Below are 19323 nucleotides of genomic sequence, written 5' to 3'. Positions count from 1 at the left end.
GGGGGCAACCTCACATATGAGACCTTGGTCAATGTAGGGGGCGGCCCTTCATACCAATTGTCACTATCCATCTCCCCTACTCCCCGGGGAGCTGGTCCCCATTTCCTCTTCACTCCTCACATTAAAAATCGGCCTTGTGCCTAATTTGCTCGGTGGGGGAGTAAATAAATACTCTGCTGTTCTTGGCCTTCGGGCCGGGATCAAAGTGTAGTATCGAAAATATAAAAACGAAAAACAAAAGAAGAAAAGAGGAAGAAAAGGTGGCCCCCACTCCCTGTGAACATACACCACCCCTAACAACAAAATCCACTTCCACCCCCAAACTAGACACCGCACCAACACCAGACACAACACCAACACCAGACACCACACCAAGAACAAACATGGCACCAACACCAGACATCACTCCAACACCAGACACCGCACCAACACCAGACACCGCACCAGCACCAACACCAGGCACCAGACAAATACCCGTCCCCACACCAATGCAAACTGAGCCACCACCCCAAAAAGAAAAGGAAAAGAATGAACCGAGGGAGGGGAGAGACCCCTCTGCCTCTCCCAGACCAACCAGATTAAAAGTCCTTGCCCCTGAGGAACTATGTTATGTAGACCCTCTATCTGTGACAACAGACATTTCCCATCGGCAGAGGAAAAACTTAAAACCTCTGCTCGATTACAAACAGATAGAGGGGAAAGATGTAAATATCCCCTCAAATTTCCCGGACGCCCTAATAACTTTTGTCAGAACTCCAGAGGCCTGCAAGACCAACTCGTGGACAAGGCTGCAGGCCGCTGAAAAGGCGTTTCCGGGAATCGAACTGGTGAAAAAAATTACCCTTCTCTTGACGAACTGTCAAAACAATGCAAGGGAAGGGTCCCAGTGTTGGTCCATCCATCACTCAACAGGGCCATAAAATTAATTTATCCTTTGGACGTCGGCGGCATTACGAGAGAAGGTCAGGATATGAAAAACCTGTCCACCTTGAGCATGGCACATAACGTCGGCGTCCTCTCCCCAGCTGACTTCGGAGTTGAGTGTGACACACCCTAAGTTAGGTACCATGGCTTTGAATTTGGCTAGTTTGAATGGGAGGGGCTTGAGATCATCGGGCCGGGCGGCTCGCCTCTGGCACGACCTCTTGTCCCTGGGAGTGGATTTGGCTGCGATTCAGGAGACGCGTTTTGTTTCCTCTGTGGACTGTCAGGTGCTGGCCCGAGATTTTGAGGTTTTCTTAGCATATGGCAGCCCGCGGGGAAGGGAGTTTCCGTGCTGGTTAAACGTACCCTGTCGGCGACGGTTGACGTTGTTCATAGAGATGCGGTGGGCAGGTTGGTTGTGGCCGATGTGGGCGTAAAAGATTCTGTGTTTCGGGTGATCGCGGTTCATCCGCCCAGCACCGCTCGTGGGAGGGTCTCATTCTTCAGTCAGCTTGCCGCGTTTGTATATTGTCAGAAGCGGGTAGTGCTAATTGGAGATTGGAACGCCATCTTAGACCCCTAGATAGATAAGGTAGGAGGCGATGCTAGAGGATTGGAGAGGTGCGAGTGCAACCTTACTGATCTGATGGCTAGATGCGGTCTGGTCGACAGGTTTCGGGTCGAGCATCCGGGGCGAGAGATGTGGACGTGGACCAATAGTGTTTCCTCCTATCCAAACACTTACTTGGACAGGATGTTAGTTAGGAGAGGCGAAGTAGACTTCTTATCTTGTCCCACATTCATTTGGCTAGGCCAGACGGATCATAAACTAGTTATGGCCCGGCTGAAGCTAGGAAATAGGCCTAAGTTAATGGCTCACTGGAAGTTAAACACTTCCCTTCTGGAGATTCAAAGAGAAGCTAATAGAATTAATTCAAAAAGCACTAGTGGAGCCGATTACCGGGAGTAAGTGGTGGGTAGGTCTAAAAGCCAAAATTAGAACCTTCTCCGTCAAATATGCCCAGTGCCTCACACTAGATAAGGCCAAGATGAAGAAGAAGCTAGAGCAGAAACTAGCCCGGGCTACGGGGGAGGGTGATAGGGTTAGTCAGGAACTAGCTAAGCAGGATCTTCTGCGTGAGAATAGCGAGCGTTATGAAGGTCAAGTAGTCAGAGCTAGGCTTAGAAAGGTAGGCAATGAAGCAGTCAACTCCAACACTGACGCGCGTCGTGAAATTTCTAGGCGTGACTCAGACAAGTGCATCGCAAAGATAAGACATCCAGAAGGACGCACCTGGAATCGACTCGGGAGATCTGCGAGGGGTTTAGAGAACATTTTGAGGAGCGTTTTACGCAGCAGCCTGATCTTCCGGTCCTTGAGTTTAGCGACTATTTAGCTGAATATCCCCGCCTCGAGGCGGCTAGAGCGACTAGTTGCAAGGGCCGGGTGACGGAGCGGGAGGTTTTTACTGTGCTGAAGCAGGTCAGCTGTGACAGATCGCCGGGACTCGATGGTCTGCCATACGAACTGTATTTGAGGCTGTCGCCCATGTTTCTGCTTCTTCTCACGGATGTGTTCAACCATTGGTTTGCTCAGGGATCCATCCCGGGGCAAGTCACCAAGGGAGTGATCGCGTTGCTGAGGAAAGGTGACGGGCATGGTGGAGAAGAGTTAGGCGATTACAGGCCCATAACTCTGCTAAACACAGAGTTGAAGATTTTGGCCAAGGTCCTGTCGAATCGGCTGCAGGTTGTTATCGGCGAGTTGGGTGAATCGGAACAGAACTACGCTGTGAAGGGGAGATCGATTCAGAACAACTTGCACCTGATCCGCACTATCCTAGAGGGAGGGATAGATGATGACACGGAAGCCGCGCTGATCAACTTAGATCAGTCCAAAGCTTTCGATAGGGTCGACCATCGTTTCTTCGCATCTGTCTTAGAGGCTGCCGGTTTTAAACCGGACTTCTGCAAGTGGATCTCCGTGATGTATCAACAGCCTACAGCCGTCGTGCAAGTCAATGGAAAGCACTCGAAACCCTTTGTTATCTCTCGGTCGGTTCGTCAGGTTTTTCCGCTGTCGCCCCTGCTCTATGTCCTGGCTTTGGAGCCCCTGCTCCGCAAGCTGAGACGTGGGGAGGCAAATTCGGCTCTGCGCGGAATTGCAATACCCGGTGGCTCAGCCGCCAAGGTATCTGCGTTCGAGCTTCAGAGACATCGAGATCGTGTCGGAGGCGCTCGCTCAGTATGAAAGAATTACAGGGACCAAGATAAACCGCAGCAAGTCGGTAGGACTGCGGTTGGGCGCCTGGAGTGGCAACGCCAACCTCCCGGCGCCCTTCAACTGGACAGATGGCCCGGTTCGGATCCTCGGCGTGTGATTCGGACCGGGTCTCCAGCTTGACAAAAATTGGTTGGAGATACGGTCAAAGGTGGAGGCTACTGTCAATTCGTGGCTTCCTAGGAAACTTTCCTTAAAAGGTTAGAGCTGAGGCGTGCGCCACTTACGTCTTTCCTCTCATCCTTTACCGATTGGCTGTACTTCCCCTGCCTGCACAACACCTAACATCTCTTGTCAAACTCTTGTTCTCGCTTCTTTGAGACATAGGAAGACACTAGGTGAGCAGACAGGTCTGTATTCAACGTCCGTGTGAGGGAGGCTTGGGAATGCCGGACTTGAAGTGTCGTCAAGACGCTGAGAGGCTGGCCTTCCTGAGCCACTATATGCAAGATGACCAACCGTGGCACCCTGTGGTTACTGCTGCCTTCCCCGACCTCGTTCTCGACCCTTCTATCGAGAGCCGTCGCAGGCTGCGGGGAGAATCTGTTTTCATGAAAGAGTGCCGAGCCGCGCTAAAACGACTACCAAGGTCCAGCGACCTTGTGACTGCTACCCGTAGGAAACTCCACAGGGATCTAGTAAAGGGGCTGCCGACGACCCGCTATGCGCGCGTTTGGATTGGCAGCAGAGTGAGATCTGCTCCGCGTGGAGCTGGGCGCCAGGTTCGTGTCATCTGAACAATTCAGAGTTCTCTCTGACCTGGCGATTGACCCGAAATGCACTTCCACTCAACAACGTACAATGTAGAAGATGGATACAGCTAGCAAGTCTGTGTGTACGAAGAGGAGCCGAATTTGAATACGTGTTCCCCGCCTAGGTGTGGAACGCGCAGTTCCGTAAAGTAAAATTTAACAAATAGCCTTTCAGCTAGCTGAGTGTGTGTTCCATCCCTCCCTGATTAAGAAGCCTCCAAGATCCCCACCCCCTCCTTCTTGCAATTTTTGTTTTCACCCCCTCCTCTAAATTTCACACATCTTGGAGAGAAAGAAATACAAACTAACCCCCATTCCTTACTCACAAAATTTTCTTTTCTCCATTCACCCCGATCTAGAGGGCATCCCCACTTAGAGACTGACCCGCAGAAGCGAGGTTCCTTTTACAAACCTAGTGAAACGGGCAGTCTATCAACTAGACGGAGTTGGGAGGGTCCTACTAATCACCCCCCACTTTCATCCCCCGCCCTCGACACAAATGAATTATTGTACCATTTTTATTGTTATCTTTTTTTCGTTTTTACACCTCAATAAAAAATGTTTTAAAAACTGGGAGTTAAGTAGGACGTCCCCCAGTATGAAAGGGTGAATGCGGTATTATGGTGAAAGATACTAGCAGGGAGAATCTTTTGATTTTGTTTAGTTCTGGAGTGACAAGAATAACCAACGACACCCACAATCTCCCCCTTTTGAGTTGGCCATGTGCCTAAGTTTTTTTTTTTCAGTGTTAATTTTCAATGTATTTTTAACATGAATAAAGGATTTAATATCTCAAAGTGTAGTATCTGTTCCGGCAGATGCTGCAAGCAGGGACCGTATGTGGGGGCAGCCCCACATGTGGGACCTTGCTCAATGTGGGGGCAGCCCTTCATACCAATTGTCACTACCCAGCTCCCATTTCCCACCCATCGGGAGCTGGTCCCCTTTTCCCTCCCCCCTTCCCTCTCTCTCCACATTAAAAAACGGCCTTGTGCCTAATTTGCTCAGTGGGGAAGCAAATAAATACTTCTTGGCCTTCGGGTCGGGATCAAAGTGCAGTATCTATCTGGCAGATACTGCAAGCAAAGACCATATGTAGGGGGCAACCCCAGATATAAGACCTTGGTCAATGTAGGGGAAAACTTTCAACCAATTGTCACTTTCGAGCTCCCCTACTCCTCGGGGAGTTGGTCCTCATTTCCCCTTCACCCCTCACATTAACAATCGGCCTTGTGCCTAATTTGCTCGGTGGGGAAGCAAATAAATACCAACCCCACATATAAGACCTTAGTTAATGTAGGGGAAACCCTTCATACCAATTGTCACTATCCAGCTCCCCTACTCCCCGGGGAGCTGGTCCCTATTTCCCCTTCATTCCGCACATTAAAAATCGGCCTTGTGCCTTATTTGCTCGGTGGGGGAGCAAATAAATACCTTGCCCTTTTTCTGTTGTTCTTGGCCTTCGGGTCGGGATCAAAGTGTAGTATCTTTTCCGGCAGATACTGCAAGCAAATACCATATGTTGGGGCAACCCCACATATAAGACCTTGGGTAATGTAGGGGAAAAACTTCATACAAATTGTCACTATCCAGCTCCCCTACTCCCCGGGGAGTTGGTGCCCATTTCCCCTTCGGCCTTGTGCCTAATTTGCTCGGTGGGGGAGCAAATAAATACCAACCCCACATATAAGACTTTGGTAAATCTAGGGAAACCCCTTCATACAAATTGTCACTATCCAGCTCCCCTACTCCCGAGGAGTTGGTCTCCATTTCCCCTTCACTCCTCACATTAAAAATCGGCCTTGTGCCTAATTTGCTCGGTGCGGGAGCAAATAAATACCCTGTTGTTCTTGGCTTTCGGGCCAGGATCATAGTGTAGTATCTGTTCAGCCAGATACTGTAAGCAAAGACCATATGTGGGGGCCACCCCACATATAAGATCTTTGTCAATGTAGGAAAACCCTTCATACCAATTACCACTATCCAGCTCCCCTATTCCCCGGGGAGTTGGTCCCCATTTCCCCTTCACTCCTCACTTTAAAAATCGGCCTTGTGCCTAATTTGCTCAGTGGAGAAGCAAATAAATACCCTGTTGTTCTTGGCCTTCGGGCCTGGATCAAAGTGTAGCATCTGTTCTGCAGATGCTGCACTTAAGGTAATGTGTACCAGTCAATGGAGGGGAACCCCTCTATACTGGGAGAATGATTATTTTTGGTAACCAGAGTGCCTCCTTTTTGCCTACTTTTAGGGGAGCTGGTTTTTAGCCCACATTAAAAACGGCCTTCTGCCTAATTTGCTTTGGTGGGGAAGCAAATAAATACAATAAATAACATCAGGAATACCATAAAGAACAACAAGTACAACATAAGTTCACCAATCATAACAATAGCACCAGCACTAATACCAATTATAACAGTAAAAGCAACAAAAACAACAATGACAATAATAATAATAATAATAATAATAATAATAATAATAATAATAATAATAATAATAATAATAATACCCATCTTATAGTTAGATACTTGCTTTCGATTTTAGTAATTAAATATAACTAAAATAAATCTGATTTTTTATAAAAATAAATGCATCTGGAGTCGGTTAATACTATTCGATATTGATTTTCTATATCAACAATTTAAATCCTCTTGAACATAAAAATATTCAAAATCAAGTTAAAACATGTTACCTTTTTATTCTAGGTGTTCCCTAGAAGGAATTGAAAATGATACATTTTTGATCCAAGGAATGCACCACCAACGCATGATTAACGAAACCATTCCACAACACATGAAAAATGGTAAAATAGTTTACAATTCTTGTGAGCGTTTTCAAGATGGAAATGGAACAAGTCTTCATTTAGAAAAATGCAATTCTTGGGTGTTCGACAAATCAGTCTATGAAACAACGATTATTGAAGAGGTAAAATTTCTTTTTTTTCTTTTTTTATTATTGAAATTAACTCGTATTGGGATCTCGGCTAATTAAATTTATAGTTTAAAAAAAGTGCGGAATAAGGGCTAACGTGACAATGGCAACAGAAAAAAACTTTTACAATTGAATTTTCTATATAATAAAGTAAAGTTTATTTCCCTTTCTGCATTAAGTCACAATCTTCATATTCTTGTATATACTTTATCCAATTAGACTAAGTATTGATGCGTGTTTCCGACAATGGTGCAATGTTTATTAAATTTTATCTGAAATATCAGACTCCAAAAAGATTGCAGTAGTCATTTTACATCTTAATGTCTACTCTTCCTTTCGCCCCTAAAACTGGACCCTTTCTCAATAAAAAAGAATTATGGTTAAATCAACTAAATTATTTCAGTTTGTCCTTCTTAATATTGTTTCCAAAATATAATACCTTTTTAAATGCAAATAAGAATCGCTCTCGCTTGCATATTAAAAGGACATAGTTTGTCCATTTATATTGTCTCAATCTAGGATGATTTTTTTACACGAAATAAAAAATAATTTTGGGAATATTCTGTATTAGATACGTTATTATAACAATATTTTTTTCGTGTATTTTCATTTTTAAAAAGCTGTAATGTCCTATTTTAATCACCTAGAGTACAGTTAAATTTACGCAGTGTTTCTAATATTATTTTAATTCAATCACTATTTTATATTTTCCCCGCGCAACGCCGGAAACGGAGCATGCTAGTATAATATATGTTAGAGAAAAGAATAGAGAAAGTTCTGTTGTTTGGGGAATTAATGATATTTTCAGAACTTATATGTAACTTTATACTCTACTACAAATGAAAGTTTTGTTGTTAATTTCTAATAGGGGTTTTATAAATTACTACATGGGGTTTATCCTTAACTACCCTAAAATCTTATTAAAATTAAAGGACCTTTTTAATAAAAAGTAGAGAATAATTTTTACTAAGGAAACTGTAAAAGCTTTTGAATTTTATTAAACTGTCTTATATAGACACCTATCCATTAGTTCAGTGTTTTAGCAACCGATACAGCAGATATCGCGATTAAAGTGGGTTTTCTCATATAAAATGAAACTGTACCCATTTATATTTTACAGCGAGGCATAGAGACCATCAACGGAAGTGTAACACTTGTTTGAAAGAGAACGCTGTGTATCTGTCAATAAAACATTTTTGTCATCTTTTAGAAGGCAGAGATTTTACAATCTTCACTGACCACAAATCTACAACCTACTCTTTTCACATTAGAAATGACATATATTCACCCCACGCAAATGCACCGGCTAAATAACTTAGCTCGGTTTTTATACGGGCGTCTGTTGTTTTATAAAACGACAACATTGTTGCTGACGCTCGATCACAACTTACTACTGTCCAACTAATTAACGAACCTTGATTTTGCAAAAATTGTTCTCAAGCGAGACAAAGATGCAGTCTACAGGACTGATCTAATAGCAACACTGCAGAATTAAATTAAAGTTCCTGATTTTTTAACTAAAACATTTTTTGCGAGGATATAAAGGAGTATACTAGTCCATATGTGCTTGTTACTTGTCGAAATATACACACATAAAACTCATAATCACTTATCTACAGACACTGATAAAAAGACAAAGTGGAGTCAGGAAAACCAAATTCGATTGACATATTAGGATGGTGCAAAAATAATGTCGCTGTTTTACGTTCTACCTTCAAAAGAGCATAACTCCTTTTATAATAAACTTTATTAATCGATATAAGTACCATTAGATTTGACACGTATTTGCAAATGAAAAACAAGTTTATTTATCCCATTAGCATAAAAATCCGGAGTTCTAAAAGCGATGAAGTCATTGAAGGCCGATTCGGCATCATCTCGGTCTTTGAAGTATTTTTCGCGCGGGAATTGTCGAGATACTTGAAAAAGCGATAATCGGTGAGCGAGAGGCCCGGTGAATATGACGGATGAGGCGGAGTCTCGTGGGCCAATTCATTCAGCTTCTGCAGGATCAGTTGAGCAACATGCGGGCGAACGTTGTCATGGAGGAAAATTGGTCCCTTCATATTGACCGATCTCGGGCACATACGTTGGAGCTTATGGTGCATTTCGTCAATTTGTCGATAGTATTTCTCCGCCGTAATCTTTTCACGCGGATTAAAGAAGTTGTGATAGATGAGACCGGTCGCAAACAACTAAACAATGATCATAACCTCTTTTTGAGCAATTTCGGCTTCGGGAAGTGTTGTGGAGCTTCTCCAGTATCCAAACACTGTGTCGAACGTCGCCAGTTATTGAAGAGGATCCACCTCTTATCACACGTCGCAATCAGCTCGAGAAATGGGACGTTTTTGTTGTGCAGAAGGCGCATAGAAAATACATGAAAACGACAATTTTTATGGTTATCGTTCAATTCATGCGGCACTCATTTATCTGAATTTCCTATCTGCTTTAAATAGAGAATGACTGTTGAATGGTCGCTCTCGAGCTCAACATTAACTTCTCGTGTGGTTTTGCGAGGATCGGCTTCAATTAAGGCTTTCAAATATTCGTTATCAACCGCAGTCGGCCGGCTGCGACCGTCTTAATCTTCGAGGCTCTCGTCACCATTGCGAAATTTCTTGAACCACCGTTGTGCCACACGTTCATTAGTGGTCTCCGGGCCAAACACCTCATTTTATCACGAGCTGTCTCGGTAGCTTTTCGGTTTAGTTTGAACTGGAACAAGAAAATCGTGCGGATTTGAATATTGTCCATGCTGTCGAAAAATAAAAAAAATGAATGAAGAGATTGAAAACGGTAACGAATAACACGATAAAGCGAAAAACGCGCTTCATAATAATATATAACATGGTTATATATATATATATATATATATATATATATATATATATATCAATGATTTTATTCAGAAATCTATATATATATATATAAGCGAAAATGTATGTATGTGTGTCTGTATGTCTGCTAAAAACTTTCGACAGACTGAACAAAACTTCACAAACTTGGTATTATATGAAAGCCGCATCTTTCGTCCGACAAATATCGAAAGATTGGCCAAAAACGTTAATTTTTTCACCCTGAAATCAACACTTTTCTACAGGGGGGTCAGCAAAAACCATCCTCTCATGCCGAGATCGGTTCTACGCATGCGTCAGACAACGTCATAACCTTATTTAGTTTAAATATTTGAAGAACTGACACAATTTCATGTACGTCGTATTAGATCAGTTGGGTAGAGCGTTGGGTCATTATCTAAACGTTTTGGGTTCGAATCGTGGTGTGAGATATCTTTTTTTTTTTTCGATTTTTAAAATTTTAATATTGAAGCAGGGTTAGTTAAGCCATTTTTCACGTAACGTTCGTTTTTCTGGGTTTTTTTTTAGTTTTTTTTTCTAGTTCGCTTTTTCTTAAATTTTCATTAACACCCCCCATCACCGACTGGCCATACACACCCCAAAACACCCGGGTACCCACCGATTTTTTAAATTTTAATATTGAAACAGGCTTATTTAAGCCATTTTTACGTATTTTTTTTGAGGGGGGTAATTTTTCAGATTTTTAAAAGACTTTTAACGTTCGTTTTTCTGCTTTCTTTTTTGTTTTTCCGATTTTTACATTTAACATCGTTCGTTTGCCTTACGTTAGTTTTTTTGTGTTTTTTATCGATGTTTTGTTAAAAGTAACATATGTAAGAAAACGAGATTGTTTTTGCACCAACCTAATATATTGGCTGCAGATACATGTAAATGTTTAACGGTCTCTGTATTAAAAATAAAATAAGCGGAAAAACAGAATTATTTTCATGCCGAAAAAGAATTATTACACAAAATTATTTATTTTTCTGAGAAAATGCCTAATATTTTTCTATCCGTTATTTGCGTTTAAGAGTTCTTTCTTTTTAAAGATATAGGATACTTTCAAATGTGAGAAATTTACAGGTCCAGTAGAGAAAGTCCACAATTTTAACAACAGACTTGGCAGTAGTATATTTCATTCACCTTATCTGTGAATGTAAGGCCGATCAGCTAAGCAAAAAGTTTAATAGATATATTACATAAAGTCATTTGACTGTTTTTATGTGTGTCTTAATGAAATTTGAAAATTACAATATTTAGAAATGAAATTATACATACATACTTTTTATAGGCTGTAAATAGTTCAGACTTGTACTGGAAACGGTCGTCGATGTAACTTTTCCCCCTCTTGTTCACCCCATAGAAGTTATATTGTTACTTGGACGTAAGGGGATACTATTTAGGACCATATTTAAAAGGAGGTGAGCAAGATTATCATTTACTTAAAATTTAAAATTCTGCATGTCAGTACAGTTAGGGAAACAGGAAAAGGTAGAGAATTCCAAAGTTTAGCAATTCAAAGACAGAAGTTATTAGAGTATAATACTTTCTTACATCTAGGGACCTCTACACAGAAAAATAAGATTTTGTTGTTAAACGGGTTCGTCGAGAATGTGTACGAGGGTCGTGCTATAAGTAATGCCCCTGACCTACTTCCCATAGCAGTAGAGCAACGAAACTTGGTGCAGTTATTAGTCTTTCTCTACATAGGAACCACCCAGAGTTATGCATTTCTCCCATCGTTTGATGCAGCTCTAGAGACCTTGGCTTCTGGGATTGACCTTTACTACTGATCTTAAATGGAATACATACATCAAATCTGTTGCCAAGGCCGCTGGGAAAATGGTCGGATCCTTTTATCGATCAAGTAGATATCTCACTGCTGATGCAATTCTCTATCTATATAAGAGCCAGATACGTCCAAGGATGGAATACTGTTGCCACATATGGGCAGGGGCTGCTAGAAAAGACTTGTCCTGCCTTGATAGAGTTCAAAATAGACTTCGTGGCCTGGTGGGAGATGTCCTTTTCTCTTCGCTGCAACCTCTATCTCACAGAAGAGATGTTGCGAGTTTGTCTCTGCTTTATCGTTATTTTCATGGAAAGTGTTCGACTGATCTTCAATCTATGGTCCCCACTCGCAAAACTTTCACAAGGAACACTAGACTAGCTGAAAACATTATCAATAATTTTCCCCACTCTTTATCTGTGCCTAAACCTAAACATAGATTCCATGATCAAAGCTTCTTTCTTAGAACTGCACGCCTGTGGAATTGTCTTCCGTTTTCCTGCTTTCCAGCTGTCTATAATATGATTGTCTTCAAGTCCAACGTGAACAAGTTTCTGATGAGCCGTTGCACTTAAGTTAACCAATTTACCGAACTTCCATTACTATCGATTACTATATTGTCCTTTTGACTACTTTAACTCTTATCCTTGAGTGGCCTATCAGCCTTGATAAGTGGTGATGCCTATGTAAAATAAAAACACCCCAGGTTGATCCTCCAACCACGACGTGACTTCAGAAATCAAGGCTGCATTATCTGGGAAACGCTTTCCTTTCAAAAACAATGTCATGGCTGGGAAGAGGTGAAAGTCAGAGGGTGCAAGGTCAGGAGAGTAGGGAGGATGGGGTATAATTTCATAACCACATGCTCGTGCTTCTGGTCTGGCGACAGGCGAGTTATGGACCAGAGCGTTTTCCTGAAGGAGGGCACCTTTGCTGATCTTGCCCCGCTTCTTGATTTTGATAGCTTCCCTTAGTTTCTTCAAAAGTGAAGCATAATAGGCACCTGTAATTGTGGTACCCTTTGCTAGGAAATCTGTCATCAGTACTCTGTCCTGGTTCCAGCGGAGGGCGTCACCCTTGCCTTCTTTGGAGGTGGTGAGTCCAAATACTTCCATTGCATTGACTGGGCTTTGGTCTCTAGATCATAGTGATGAACCTAAGTTTCATCCTGTGTAATCAGTCTTTTAAAAAACTTTGACTCATCTTCTTGGCACATCACCAAATTCATTCTCGAGAACTCGACGCGTTCTCGCTTCTAGAATGGTGTGAGCAACCTGGGAATCTATCTGGCAAACACCTTATGCATATGCAAATGGTCATGAATGATAGTTTCCACAGACCGTGTACTAATCTTGACATCTTGGGCTATTTGGCAAATAGTAATGAGCTGAACTTCCAAAATGGCAGCCTCAACTTGACGCACAGATGCCTCATCACTGGCAGAAGGGGGCGAACAGGTCTGGGAGCTGTTTCCACAGACTTCCGACCATGTTTGAATTCACGGTCATATGATGGGGTATTAGCACCATAAGTTTCTTTCATTTCATCAAAAGTCTACTGTGGTGTGCATCTTTCAAATACAAAAACCGAATCACTTCTCGACATTCAACAGACTCTATTTCACACCTGACTTAGTTCAAACACTTGTAAAACAGAAACCACAATTAGTTCAGAGCTGTAATTTGCCACATAACCCGTAGAGATATAAATCATTGCACAGGCAAAATTTCAGCTAGATGAGACAACTGGAAGTTGGCCAGGGACATTACTTATTGCACGTACGTCGACGGGATATAACTGTAATGTATGATCAGAGCGCATTCTATTAAAATACTTATAATATTGCAGCGATGGGACATGGACTGGAGCTTGGGAGATAGTGTGGAACCTATTAGAAAGGTATTTTTTTACCCTATCTAAAAGGAGTAATGTTGGTGCGTCAGCCCGAATGTGGCAACAATAGTAAAATGATGGCTCTATAGATATACAGAATACTCTTAGGTGTGTTTAATTTTCTAACACGGTAGAGGAAACCCATCTTCTTTCCTGTAAACTTCTTAATGTCCTCAATATATTTGTTTCGGTTCATAAGTTTGAAAGTAGAGCTCTCATAGAGATTGTAATTCTTAAAAGGAAGAAACTTAGTCTCATTAGCATTAAATGTTACTGTCCATTTGCGGCCCCATTCCACTACCGACTGCCATTGCCCTAGATATGTGGGCATATGTTTTGCCTCAATGTCCATTAATAGAGCGTTATATCATCCGCAAATATACCCATGTTACACACAAGGCTATCAGGGAGGTCATTAATGATTATCTTGAATAATAAAACGTCTGCGGTTGGTCCCCTGAGGCTCTCCTGCATTATGTACTGTTTTTTTTTCATCGGCATTTTGTTTCTAAATATAAATTGAACAATATTTCTTAAACATTCCTAGAAAACATAAATACAGGGACTGTAGATTTTGCAGGTATTAACCATTGTTTTCTATAAGGCGCAAAGGTTCTTTATTTAATTTTATCAGTTTTATGCGTAACTACTTTGAAGTTTCTTATCCCCTCATTAGTTGTAACCCACCTTTCCACCTTATCGTTGCTTACGTTAATCCTTTCGACACGGTAGATAGCATTCCGTATTTATGGCCTTTTAGTTGAATAATTTCAATTTATCCCTTCCTTTCAGCTTTAAGACACCGTAATTGCTTGGTCTATATTGTTTTTGATTCGTTAAAATCACCGTCTATTACATCAACTTACAATGGCCCTTAACTTTTAAAAATCGAGATAATTATTTTCTTTGATTTTTTACATTAAAATATTTATTAAATCTAAGATTTTTACACGCTATTCTGCTGAATCAGTCCCTACTTAAGCAGCTGTAATTTGGGGTGACTATACCATGAATTACGCTTAGGTTTCATCTGTGTTTAACTGCTTTTTAACTGCATGTATGTATATATATATATATATATATATATATATATATATATATATATATATATATATATACATGCTGTATGCGTTTGCGTTGTTAATATTGATTTATGTTTGAGTTTATATTCATATATATATATGTATATATATATATAGTATTATGTTTATTTTGTTCATTTTTTTCTATATACTGGCTGTAAAATTGTCATATATATCTGTCTACTATACTCGTCCCTTAATTTATGAAAAAATATAAGTTAATTCTAATTATCAATACAATTTTTTATACTCTCACTTCCGTTTACCCATTGAACTCACGGTTTTGTATCAAAACCTATAAAGAACTATCGCCATTCAAGTGTTAACTTTCATTATGTAGTAGCGGACATATTATTTCTAAGTGAAACTGGAATAGGGCCGACCACTTCCCTAGATGAGTTCATAATTAATGGATACTCCAATTTAACAGCTAAATCTGACACCCAAGATCGCCATGGGCATGGAATATGTGCCTACATTAAGGATGGCTTCCCATGTGGCAGGGATATCTCTAGAGAAGATCCTAATTTACCCTATATGTGCTTCAGGGTTGCACTTGCTAACACCACTGCATCTATATTTGCCCTCTATAGGCCCCACAACAGCAGAGTTACTATCTTTAAGAGCATATCTGAGAAAATAGACCACATACTGTCTTCACATCCCTCGGCTAACATCCACATCTGTGGTGACTTCAACGTCCATAACGTGGAATGGCTGACCCATTCAAATAAGACAGATGATGAGGGGAGGTTTTGTCATGATTTTGCCATTGCTTATGACCTCACTCAGATTGTTCGCGAACCCACCCGTGTGCCCGATACACCCGGTCAATATGCAAGCTTCTTAGACCTTTTTCTCTCAACTTCCCCTGAGCTATGTTCATGTACCGTTCATTCTCCTCTAGGATCCTCCGACCACTCCGTCGTATCAGTTAAGATAAAAACGAAATGTAAGAAGCCCCCAGACGTACCCCTCCACCGTACTGTATACCGATACTCTATGGCTGACTGGGATAGCTTCCGTACATTCATATCTGATTTACCTCTGCACTCCATGTTTAAAAAGGAAGTGTCCTCTATAGTATCAGATCTGACCGAATGGTTACTTGTAGGCATAGACCAATTCATACCATCTAAAAAATTCCAACAAAAACCTAACAGCCAGCCATGGTTCTCCCCAGAATGTGCTGCTGCTATCGCGCACAGAAATCACTTTTTCCATAGCAACCAACATAATCGATGCACTGAGACTAAAGCTGCTTTCAGGACTGCCAGCAACCACTGTAAAAGAGTAATAAAAAATGCAAGAGAGCTATATGCCCAGTCTGTTAAATCCAAGGTAGCTGAGCAGCGGCTTGGATCCCACCAGTTTTGGCAAATAACAAATAGGATCCTGAACAGAAGTGTGCGTTCTATCCCAACCATTATCAATGGACCAAAGGTCATCTCGTCAGCGTCAGACAAGGCCAAACTATTTGCAAAGAACTTTGCAGCTAATTCTACCCTATGCTACGAAGGCCATCAACTCCCCATATTTCCTCCTATAACACAGAACAAGCTAGGTAACATACAAATATCCGTGCATGAGGTCGCCAAGCTTATAAAAAACCTAGATTCCAGTAAAGCAACTGGCCCTGACGGCATCCCAATTATAGTGTTAAAAAAGCTTCAACCAGAACTTGCTCCCATACTTACGAAACTATTTAAGCGCTGCCTTAAGGAGAAGTGCTTTCCGACCCCCTGGAAGACCTCATCAGTTTGCCCTGTATTTAAGAATTCAGGTGATAACTCATCTCCCTCTCAGTACAGACCAATAAGTCTTCTCTGTGTTATGAGCAAGTTGCTGGAATCAATATTAAATAGAGAAATAGTCAACCACCTCAGCAGGAATAACCTTCTTAGTGACACACAATATGGTTTCCGCTCTGCAAGATATACCGCAGATGTGCTGACGGTTATATCCCACAGGATTAGTGAATCTCTTGACAAAGGCTTCCTTTCTAGGGCAATTGCTCTTGACATATCAAAGGCCTTCGACAAGGTATGGCATAAGGGTCAACTTCACAAGATTTCTAGCTACGGTATAACTGGAAATGTTTTCTCAATCATTAAATCATTTCTCTCCGATAGGTTCATAAGAGTAGTGGTCGATGGACAAAAATCGGAGGCCTGCAATATAAATGCTGGAGTCCCTCAGGGGTCAATCCTGTGCCCAACTCTCTTCCTGATCTACATCAATGACCTCCCTAAACACATACTTAAATCATTCGTTGACATCTATGCTGATGACACGACCATCTACGGCAACACATCAAAGGCTGTAAATGACGAAGTTCTCTCTGATTCTCTCTCCTCTGATCTCCAGCGCGTGATTCAGTGGGGGAAGATGTGTCTGGTTACCTTTAATGCATCAAAACCAAACTCCTATCCTTACATCATCAACGCTCTGATCCCCAGCTGGCATCAATTGTGATGGATGGCTCTCGTCTGGGTGAGGCCCCGTGTTTTGACAAGCTTCTGGGTTTGACCTTTACTCCTGATCTGAAATGGAACACGTACATCAAGTCTGTTGCCAAGGTCGCTGGAAAGATGGTGGGATCCTTCTACCGCTCCAGAGGATATATCACTACTGATGCAATTCTTTATCTATATAAAAGCCAAGTACATCCAAGGATGGAATACTGTTGCCATATCTTGGCAGGAGCTGCCAAAAACAGCCTATCATGCCTTGACAGAGTACAAAATAGACTTCGTGCTTTAGTGGGGGATGCCCTTTTCTCTACCCTGCAACCCCTCTCCCACAGAAGAGACGTTGCGAGCCTATCCTTGTTTTATCGTTATTTTCATGGCAGGTGCTCGTCTGAACTCCAATCCCTGGTCCCCCCTCGCCAATCTTTCACGAAAAACACCCGTCTAGCTGAATCCACTGTGAAAAATTTCCCCCACTCTATATCTGTGCCTAAATCAAAACGCGGATTCCATGAACAAAGCTTCTTTCTTAGAACTGCACGCCTGTGGAACTCTGTTCCGTCTGCCTGCTTCCCTCCGGACTACAACTTGGATGTCTTCAAGTCTAATGTTAACAAATTCCTAATGAACCGCCCCCTTAAGTAAACACTTCATCAAATTTCCACACTAACGTAATGTACTTGCAATAACCCTTATCTCTGAGTGGCTTCCGGGCCTTGATAAGTGGTGATCACTGTGTAAAAAAAAAAAAAAGTTTAGAATTGGAGTACTTGCTTCTACTTTAGTTTCAATTGAACTCGTACATTTTTTTTTATTTACTTGTAGCCTTTGGAAAAGTATGCATCCATTGAGTACTATGTTGTTATTAGTATTATTTGATTTTTTTTTTTATAATTTATCCTGTGGTTTCATGTTTTTATAAAAGTTTGAAACTCGTTATTGTGCTTAAGTTTATGTTTTACTACTTCAGCTCAGTCTTGTCTGCAATCGAAAGATACTGCTTTCACACAGTGTCACAGCTTTGTTTCTGGGTGTTTTCGCCGGGGCAGCTTTGATAGGTGCCCTGTCCGATTGGTAAGTATCTTAACCATCTTTAATCAACCTCTAGTCATTTAATACCATTTAAATATAAAACGATCAACACCCATAACTAAACCCACGTGCATGTATACATGATTAGTAGAACTAGCCGGCTTTTCACGGTATTCTGGATATAGATACATATGGAAGTTTAAAAGATGGCTTTATTCACGCGTAACACAAATCATCTCATTTATACGCAAAGTAGTTCGATATAATCAAGAAGAAATAGAAAATAAGAAAGGAATCAGTTTACTGACGGTCTAACCTCTTACTAGGAATTAGTTTACTGACAGCCTAACCTAGGCAGTCAGTAAACTGATTCCTAGTAAGAATATCTAGTAAGAATGAATTAACTTATGTTCTAAACCCAAACGTATTAATTTTGTTCTTGCAGAATCTAAGTGAACAATAAAACGAATGTCTTGATGCTGAATCGTCACATGTAAGTTTTATATGTGTATCTTGTATAGTTTCTGTTGCAATATTTTTGATTTATAATAGGGGTATGATCCCACACAGTCGGACGATTCTATTTATAAAAGATGCTGCTAAGAACTGACGAATCAAATTAACTACGTTCTGCTACCAACCAATCAGAAACCAGAATTGCTTCATAAATATTAAACCTTTTCTGGAGCAATTTCACATGTTCTTTCCCGGGTTTCGACACGGTAAGAATATTTTGTTCTGTGGAACTGTCTACTACAAACAAGTCCCCTCCCAGGACTTGTGTGTAACAGCGAACCATCTGAAACTGTTCTGAAACTCAAAATGGCTTACACTTCTAGAGGTTATGGGCCCAGCATGGTCTTTATTTCGATGGATCCGAATCAAAATTCGAATCGTGGCAAGTTAAATTTCTGGGATATCTACGAATCCAAAAGCTACACAAAGAACTAGAAACACAACCTGAAACAGAAACGACCCCGACTTCATTGAAAAGAACGCAACTGTCTTTGCGGAATTAATACAGTGTTTAGATGACTGAAGTCTATCACTGGTAATGAGAGAAGCCCTAGACGACGGCTACAAAGCATTAAACATATTGAGAGAGCATTATTTATCGAAAGGAAACCCCAAAATTATTTCTTTATACACTGAACTGACCTAATCACAAGAGTTTCCAATGTGGATACAGGACTCAAAATGGCGACTACATTAAAAATGTAGAGAGCTCTGTTAGCGAACATACATTTTTTATTTTCGTGTACATTTGATGCGTCAACAAGCAATAATAATTTTCTTGTCGATTGTGGGGCCAC

At 41.2% G+C, this 19323-nt stretch overlaps 1 protein-coding gene across 1 annotated transcript in view; it reads left to right on the top strand.

Annotated features, from left to right (window-relative positions):
• LOC145247270 (organic cation transporter protein-like) overlaps positions 1–19323 on the top strand; it is a 139378-nt gene that overhangs the window by 67069 nt on the left and 52986 nt on the right. The window contains exons 3-4 of the mRNA XM_080108875.1: positions 6660–6879; positions 17949–18052. Coding sequence (XP_079965001.1) covers positions 6660–6879; positions 17949–18052 — 324 coding nt within the window. The remainder of the gene's footprint in view (positions 1–6659; positions 6880–17948; positions 18053–19323) is intronic.

The sequence above is a fragment of the Euprymna scolopes genome, chromosome 25 (genome assembly GCF_053919585.1).
Source record: "Euprymna scolopes isolate OS-2025 chromosome 25, ASM5391958v1, whole genome shotgun sequence".
Taxonomy (NCBI): Eukaryota; Metazoa; Mollusca; class Cephalopoda; order Sepiida; family Sepiolidae; genus Euprymna; species Euprymna scolopes.
Note: the sequence above shows the minus strand (reverse complement) of the source record. Positions and strands in the feature narration are given on the sequence as shown.